This window comes from Lactuca virosa, chromosome 7 (genome assembly GCF_052849685.1).
Source record: "Lactuca virosa cultivar CGN04683 chromosome 7, Lactuca_virosa_CGN04683_v6, whole genome shotgun sequence".
NCBI lineage: Eukaryota > Viridiplantae > Streptophyta > Magnoliopsida > Asterales > Asteraceae > Lactuca > Lactuca virosa.
The window spans coordinates 244,966,287-244,975,390 of NC_136432.1; the positions used below are offsets into that span (position 1 = coordinate 244,966,287).

The window sequence follows — 9,104 nt, forward strand, 5'->3', positions numbered from 1 at the left end:
TAATAAAAATACGTCGTTTGGTGACCTTAATTAATAGATATATAACCTTTACACACATGTATATACAATATACTTCACGCCAAATTAGTGAGTCGCAATTTTAGAAAAAACATCGGAGAAGAAACACTAAATCGTATATTGTGATATCTTGTGGAACTTGAAAAAACAAAGTGACTTCACATCTTCCAGAGCAACAATACACAGATCCAGACAAAAACCTCTTTAACCACATGTACATCTAGCATGAAGACTAGTTCTCCAATATTCTCAATTTTACCACTCGAATAATGTCTAGTTGTCCACCCACAATATAAATACGTTATAGTTGACCCATTCATATCACTTGCAATAACCTCAATGGCTCCTCCTAGCAAGGTTACACTTACACCCATATGTTTGCTAGTATACGTATGGTGTTTTGGGGTGTTTATGACGTTAGCCTGGGGTTCAAAGGCTAGACATTTCAAATGGGAAGTCGATTACATGTACGCTGCACCCGATTGCTTAGAAAACGTGGTCATGGGCATCAACGGTCAGTTCCCTGGCCCAACCATCAAAGCTCGGGCCGGTGACACTGTTGTTGTCCATCTTACAAACAAGCTCCATACCGAGGGAGTCGTTATTCATTGGCATGGTATTCGACAGGTTAGATTAATTAAAACTGTTCATTTTATTGTTCATTAAAAGCTTACGTTTCTTTTCAGTCATATGTACCTGATACATATGCACATATCAAACACATAATTGTAAATTGATTTTTAATTTTTTTTTAATAATTAGCTTGGAACACCATGGGCTGATGGAACTGCATCCATATCACAATGTGCCATAAACCCGGGAGAGACATTTGTGTACAGGTTCAAGGTTGATAAGGTACGTATATCATATGTGTGGTATATCAAAATCATTAGTTTTAATGATATATATGATAGAATTGATGGAGTTATATTAAAAAAATGTTAATATCGATTGGGTGCAGGCGGGTACATACTTTTACCATGGACATTACGGGATGCAAAGATCAGCAGGATTGTACGGATTGTTGATAGTGGACATTGAGGAGGGAAAGAAGGAAAGTTTCCATTATGATGGGGAGTTTAACTTGTTGTTAAGCGACTGGTGGCATAAAGGTGCTCATGAACAAGAGGTTGATCTTTCGTCCAATCCTATGCGTTGGATCGGTGAACCCCAGGTACATATCAATGTCAATCTCTGAACTTGCTCATAAAGTCCTGTCTTAAAGATCCATATATATGAGATATTAATTAGATAAACAGTGGTATGTAAGGTGGTTGATCATGATACCCCATCACCCCACAAGATGCACAATTCATATTGGAGTTAATTGAAACTTGCTTATTTAAAATGCTAAGACATTGAATCTTTGATCATTTATGTAGTTTTAATTTGTGTTAAATTTCTGTTGTGTAAAGAATATTGCTATATATATTTAAACAAGATAAAATTCTTATTGTGTTTGATGAGACGGATTGCTAAAAAAAAAAACTCAAATGCAATGTTGCATGCTTGTCGGATTCCATTTCATGCAGCTTTTTATTCACGCAAAGGGAAAAAGTGAAAGCAACATGGATGATGGATGGATTACACGTTGGAATGGTCAAAATAAGTGAGTTAGTAGGTAGGAATTAGGATGATGGGAAAAAAACAATGCATAACTAATTACTTATTAATGTTTCTTTCTTTATGAAGAGGGCAAGATTTATAAAATAATTATTATAAGTTTTATATTATATTTTATAAGGAATTCTACTAAATTAATTATGTATTTATGTGTTTACAGTGAGAAACTTATATATGTTTTGAAAATCATTTTGTAGAGTTTGCTAATAAATGGAAGAGGACAATATAATTGCACATTAGCAGCAGCGCATAATAGCAATGGCTCAAGTCTACCAGTGTGCAAATTTAGAGGAAATGAACAGTGCGCACCAAACATCTTAAATGTGGAGCCAAACAAGACATATAGGCTGAGAGTGGCCAGCACTACTGCTTTAGCTTCACTCAACCTTGCCATTGGGGTAGGTCCATATATTATTACATCATATTTTATTTTATAAACAAATGGAAAATACTTTTTATCTTTAAAATAACTAAACTTTATGCCATACCAAATCCCTTTTCATCTCTTTCTTCTATGTTTGTTACACCTTTTAACTCATAAAGCAGTCCAACTAAAACTATCTATAAATTTTTTAATGCATCTATAATTAGTTTGGTTTATAATTTGTTTTTTTTTTTTCTGACATGATTTTCAACAAATTTAAAAATAAATCGACTTATGATTTATTTTATGCTTCTACAGAACCACAAGATGGTGATGATGGAAGCAGACGGGAATTACCTCCAACCATTTTCGGTTAATGACTTCGACATATACTCTGGTGAAACATATTCAGTCTTATTTCATACAGACCAAAATCTTTCCAATAACTATTGGATATCAGTGGGTGTGAGAGGAAGAGAACCGAAAACCCCTCAAGGTTTAGCGATATTACACTATAAGTCCACCACTGCATCAAAACTACCCAATCTTCCTCCTCCCAAGACCCCACAATGGAACGACTACACCCGTAGCAAATCATTCACTAACAAAATTCTTGCCTTTTCAGGGTCTTCACGACCTCCAACCAATTACAATCGTCGAATCTTCCTCCTCAATACCCAAAATCGTATCAATGGTTATACCAAATGGGCCATTAACAATGTGTCACTAAACCTACCCTCAACCCCTTACTTAGGATCAATAAAACATGGTTTGACTAGTGCCTTTGACCAAAAAAGTCCACCCGAGACCTTCGTTAACACATATGATATCACTATGCCCCCATCAAACCCCAATGCGACATATGGGAGTGGTGTTTACAAGCTAGAATTTGGCAAGACTATTGATGTGATACTACAAAATGCGAATGCTCTAAATGCGAATGTGAGTGAGATACACCCATGGCACCTTCATGGGCATGACTTTTGGGTATTAGGATATGGAGAGGGGAAATTCTCCAAGAAAGATGAAAAGAAACTCAACTTGCAAAACCCTCCATTGAGAAATACGGCAGTTATATTTCCTTATGGATGGACAGCGTTAAGATTTGTTACTGATAATCCAGGTGTATGGGCGTTTCATTGTCATATAGAGCCTCATTTGCATATGGGCATGGGTGTGGTTTTTGCTTCAGGGGTTCATCTAGTGGGGAAGATACCAGACGAGGCTCTTTCTTGTGGTTTGACAGGTAAGCTGCTAAGAAGCAATAACCACAATTAAAGGGGGTAATTATTTAACCCCTAAATTTTTGAGGGGTTGTTTCTTATCTAATGATATATGTGTGGGGTAAAATTGCATTTTTGTAAACTTTGAGGATATGTTGAATGAACCCTAAAACTGCTTATAGTTGATTTGTGGATTGTATTGATCGATCACATGGGTGTTTTAATGGAGTTGTTACATAATGGTATTGGTAACGAGTGAATGAGTTAAAGCCGAATATGGTACGTAAAATTGCAAAGTCAGAAAATTTTTAAAGAATGATTGAATGAACTATAAATATGGAAGTTTGGAGTCAAATGATCATTCATATTATTATTTTTGTTCAATTGTTAACTTGTTAATTCAAATTATCATGCTCGTTTGGAACATTAACCAAATTGTTTAATAAATTTATCCATAGATTCTTTTTTAGATTATATTAAACTTTCAATCATTTTTTTGTTTTTTCCTTTATATATTTTTCAGGGAATATTGTAATATTTATGATTCTGGTAGCAATGAACAAAAATATATAGTAATAAAATTTATAAGGTGCATGGTGCTTCTTGTGTAGTTGCATCAATGGAAGTGTACAAAAAAACAGAATTTATTATCTAGAAAAGAAAATAAATCAATTTTCAGAAAAAAAAAATCCCAAATATGTATCAACAATAATAAATCCATTTTCATGGAAAAAAAAACAAACAAACAGTTTTAAATTTCTAAAACCCCAAAAAAAAACTTAAACATATGAACAATCAATTTTTAGTCTAGAAATCCAAATAAACTCAAAGTTTGTTTAAGACTGAAAAAAAAAAATAAACTAATCAATCATCCAGAATAGGATTCCTAATTTCATTACAGTAACACAAATGAACAAGTAATATAAGTCGACATTGCATCCGCCTTGGTTTGCTTTTATTTTTTGGAGAGTAGGGAATTTTTTATGCAGTGATTCAACAAATAATAGAAGTCGCAAACGTCCGGCACCATTAATCTCGTCCAGAGTGTAGTCCTCTAACAAATTGGGCCTCTTTTTTGGGCTACTAACATTCTCAATTTATTTTCCTGAATAATAACTATATATTATATAGCCCCTAAAAACTTTGGGTATTGGCTTTGTATTTCGCCCATGGTTTAGGCCGGGTATGCTTAAATAAAATAAAATAAAATAAATAAAAAGAACATAAAACCCATAGTCACTCAACCTAAATCCTTATGTGACATTTGTTGAGGGTATATTTGGGATAATTTCAAAGGATTTAATAATTTGGTTAGAATGATAATATGAGCAGTTTTCCAACATAACTAGCTTATAACTTATAAGATATCGGTCCCCCCAAACATGACAATCCAAAAGTTTCAAAAAATAAGTTATAAGTTAGATACGGTATGTCATAATATAGCCTAACTATAACATTTTAAGTGATAATAAGTGTAATTGCCACCCTTCTGGTATGCATAGCTACATCCTAAACATAAGGGGTAATGAATTTAGATGTCAAGGTACTTTTAGTTTTGTACACATATTACCTTTAACTTTTATTATATATATATATATATATATATATATATATATATATATATATATATATATATATATATATACCAATAATCTTCCTAATTTGTTTAAAAAATATTATTGTTGACTCGTAATAGTAGGTGTACCTGATTATATTGCTATTATATATATATATATATATATATATATATATATATATATATATATATATATATATATATATTATGGGGCATATTATGTGGCTAGTACGACAATTACCTCCAAATTCAAATTAGGGTTATGTCTCTCTCAAACACAATCAAAAGTTTATACACCAAAAACGACAATGCAAGGTTCATTCAACATATAAGAATTATGGTTTTTTGTTGAGTCAATATTTGTTATGATAAGGAATGATGAAGATGTTTGGCGTACAATAATTGAAGGACTATACAATCCTACTATTCATGGTTGTTTTGATGGTGTTGAAGGTGTGAATCGAACAACTCTTGCAAATAAAAGAAGAATTCAGAATGATATGAAATGATCGAGAGAATTAAGGTTGGAATTCCTTCATACACCCTTATTCACGTTAGTAAACATAAAAATGTGAAGGCTATACGAGATGCATTAAAATAAAAACATGAAGGAACTGATAAGGAGAAGAAGAGTGTTACCACGAATATTGTTAATAAGTTTAGTGATTTCAAGCAACATGATGATGAGTCCTTAGATCAGGTTTATGAGAGGTATTTCTTAAAGAATTTCAACGTGGGGAAGTGCCTATAGTGAACGTGTCAGTTAGGATTTTAGTCAAAGTGATGCGATATTCATGATAACTCAAGAATTTGTGCTCGGTTATCATGTGAGTTGTGCATCGTAGATAAATCATATGAATTTATGATCCACGACAAACCTGTCAAAAGTGAAGATGAGCATAAAGGGATCAAAAATATCATTGACATAAGTCAGTGAATCCCCACAGATCTAGGAGTTTAATAAAGATTGAAACTTACAAAGAATATTACCTATCTAAATAACTTCTTGATATGTTTATGAAAAACATCTTCACATCTTGAAGTAGGCTTAATAAAATACTTTAACTAGGTAATTATTATTAAAGATTAACCAAACTAACTAAAATCCACTTTTTCTGATTTTAGACATATTAGTTTGATAGGTTGTCAATATAAAATTATTGGCAAGTTGTTAGCTAATCGGTTAAGTATGTTTATTGGTGGTTGCATTAGTCCTGAGCAATCTGCTTTTATCAAAGGAAGAAATATTTTGGATGGTCCTATGATACTTAATGAAGCTATGGAGGGGTATCGGAAACGGAAAAAAAATTAGTGTTTAAAGTTGATTTTGAAAAAGCTTATGATTCCTTGAGATGGGACTTTTTAGATCTTATTATGACAAAAATGGGTTTCGTTTGTAAATGGAGAAGATGTATTAAAGGATGTCTTATGAATGCTCGTGCTTCAATTTTGGCTAATAGTTCTCCCACGGACGAGTTCGAGATTTGTAGAGGTCTTCATCATGGTGACCCTTTATCCCATTTTCTGTATATTATTGATATGGAAGGTTTACATGCAGTCATCCTAAAGGCAATGTTTATTGGTCTTTTCAGAGGTGCTTCTATTGGAGTTAATAATTTTTCTATTTCTCACCTCTTGTATGTTGATGATGTGATATTTTTGGGGGAGTGATCTTTTCGTAATGCTAGTAATCTAATTAGTATTTTACGCTGCTTTTATCTCTCCTCGGGCCTCAAAATAAATGTACAAAAAGTAAGTTATTCGGTATAAGAATTTCTGAGGTTTGCGTTAATGATTTAGTTGCGGTCTTAGGTTGCCGGCCTTCGAGATTTTCTTTCACCTATCTTGGTGTTCCGGTTGGTTGTAATATTTCACGAATTTCCAATTGGAAGGGGGTAATTGATAAGTTTAAAAATAAACTTTCTGGTTGGAAGGCTCATATTCTCTCTGTTGGAGGTAGAATGGTGTTGATTAAAGCTGTTTTTGGGAGTCTCCCTACTTGTTATATATCCCTTTATAAGATGTCGGTTGTTGTGGAAAAAATATTGGAATCTCTTCGCAATAATTTGTTTGTTGATGGTGATGTGGAAGAGAGGAAGATGACTTGGATTGCTTGGAAAAAGTGTTTAGCGAGTAAAGATATCGGGGGTTTAGGTATTGGAAGTATCTTTGCGCTTAATATTTCTTTTTTATTTAAGTGGATATGGAGATTTAGAATGAATTATACCGATCTATGGGCTATAGTCATCAAACATATTCATAGGGTTGACAGGGCTATTGATAAACCTTGCCTTAATAGCTCTTTACTTTCTCCATGGAAGATGGTTATCAATGCAGTCGAAAAGCTTTCAAATAAAAAGGTCTAGATCTTTTTTCCTTGTGTAATCGTAAACTTGGGGCTGGGTTGTAGGATCCCATTTTGAACGATCGGCTTGTGCTGAATAATAAGATCTTGAGATTTAACGATAACAAAAATATGAAAAACACGATAAGATGAGTAATCCGATATTTTACTAGAAAGAAAGAGTTACAATATGAAAATGAAGTACACTTGGTGGGAGAAATCCTACCATACTCTCTCTAACTAGAGGACTATATTTTTTGGTGCACACAAATAAAATGACCACTCTCTCTCTATTTATAGAGAGAGGTAACTTACAAACAATAAAAGGAATATAATAACATAACTATCACTCATAATTTGTAGAGCATTTTCATGCTCCAACAATCTCTCCCTAAATGATCGCAAATGACGAGGGATACAAATACAATGATAAAAGGCTAAAATACATAGTAACCAACTAGCAAGTGCGGTAATAAAAATGATACATAATAAGAACCAAATGTTGAAATGTATATGAAACTCTGAAGTGTCTGTGATGTCTGAAACTGGGTGATGAAATCTTTGTAGTCAAAGTCTTCTAAGCATCGAAGTCAACCATCTTTGGTGTTGAAGAGTAAGATTCTAGTCTACAGATGTGATCAGTGATCCAAGCTGATCAACTTCAAAAGTGTACCAATAACTCTTGAATTCAACATCCCATAATCAAGTCATACTTGGGCTTTAAAAGTATGAAACATCTCTAGTTCTCAAATCATAATACACCTAAAATTCTTCAAAAAAAAATAACCTGCTAAAAATATGAATCATCTTGAAGTAGAGTCTGAATAATAAATAATCTAGACCCAAGAAACATCTAGTGAAGCCAAAAATTTGATCTATAGATGACCAAAAATCAGTGTCACATCACATCACTAGATAAATCATCGTCTTCAAAATAAATCATCGTCTTCAGAACTCTCGAAAATCCAATCTCAAACAATCATAAAATTTGATCCAGATGATAACATAATATTATCTCCCTATTTTTGATAACCAATGCCTGAATATCAAAAATAAATAAATAAATATGGATGGACAGTGTCGGATACCAAGAGTTTCGCATGCTCTCCCTAGATGTATGAAGGGTCAAGATAAAACACAAGACTGAAAATATATTAATACTTCCAAAGTCATAAGTAGTCGGTTGATTCTGTCGCTGAAAACGGTCTGAACAAGTACCGATGTAACAATAAGAACTTTGCATGAAAACTCTCTGCTCTGCTGAAAAATGTTGATGTACCCAAACTGTGGTGCTGGAACTCCTAAAGTGGTCTTCAATAAATAAAGTTCACTTGCTTAAGACACATGGTTCGTCAACCGAAGATCAATAGCAACAAGTCATAAAAAGTCTTCATAGAGCGAAGGTTGTGAAGCAACTTTATTTATCAGACACAACTGCGGTACAATCGTCGCGAAGAAAAATATGATGTCCAACTGCAGTATGGAGGATAACTGGTCCTGAGACAGTGATCCAACGAATGTTGGTCGAAATACCTTGATTAAAAGACAATCTTCATGTGAAGAATAATAAAATTCTTCCAATATAACCAGCAAGAAGTAATCCATCGTGACGATTGAAGTTTGAATAAATCTCCAATAATAATCTCTTTCGTGAAGACAAAAAATCGAGTCTTGTAAAGATTATTTTTCACAAAAGTGTTTTCGATCATGGGTTGCGGTGGTAAAAATTGGTGTTAAAAAAATAATTGGTGTTAAAAAAATAGTTGTTTTTTTTAAATAATTGGTGTTAAAAAAAATAGGTATTATAAAAATAATGGGTATTAAAAAAAATAATGAGCGTTAAAAAAATGGGTGTTAATTAAAAAAATGCGCTGAAAAAATAAAGCAATTAGGCTGAAAAGAAGGGGATGCGGTATGAGAAGGGTAAGGGTTGAGGAGGTATGAGATGAGAGAAGG

The 9,104-nt window shown here is 33.1% G+C and overlaps 1 protein-coding gene across 1 annotated transcript; it reads left to right on the plus strand.

The window, feature by feature from the left end:
• The first annotated feature begins 324 nt into the window (after nucleotides 1–324).
• On the plus strand, nucleotides 325–3,483 carry LOC145124813 (L-ascorbate oxidase-like). The gene is made up of 5 exons (XM_079060272.1): nucleotides 325–645; nucleotides 781–873; nucleotides 980–1,192; nucleotides 1,839–2,039; nucleotides 2,324–3,483. Exons 1-5 carry the CDS (start codon nucleotides 358–360, stop codon nucleotides 3,281–3,283), a joined length of 1,755 nt encoding a protein of 584 aa, XP_078916398.1. The 5' UTR covers nucleotides 325–357; the 3' UTR covers nucleotides 3,284–3,483.
• Nucleotides 3,484–9,104: the final 5,621 nt, after the last annotated feature.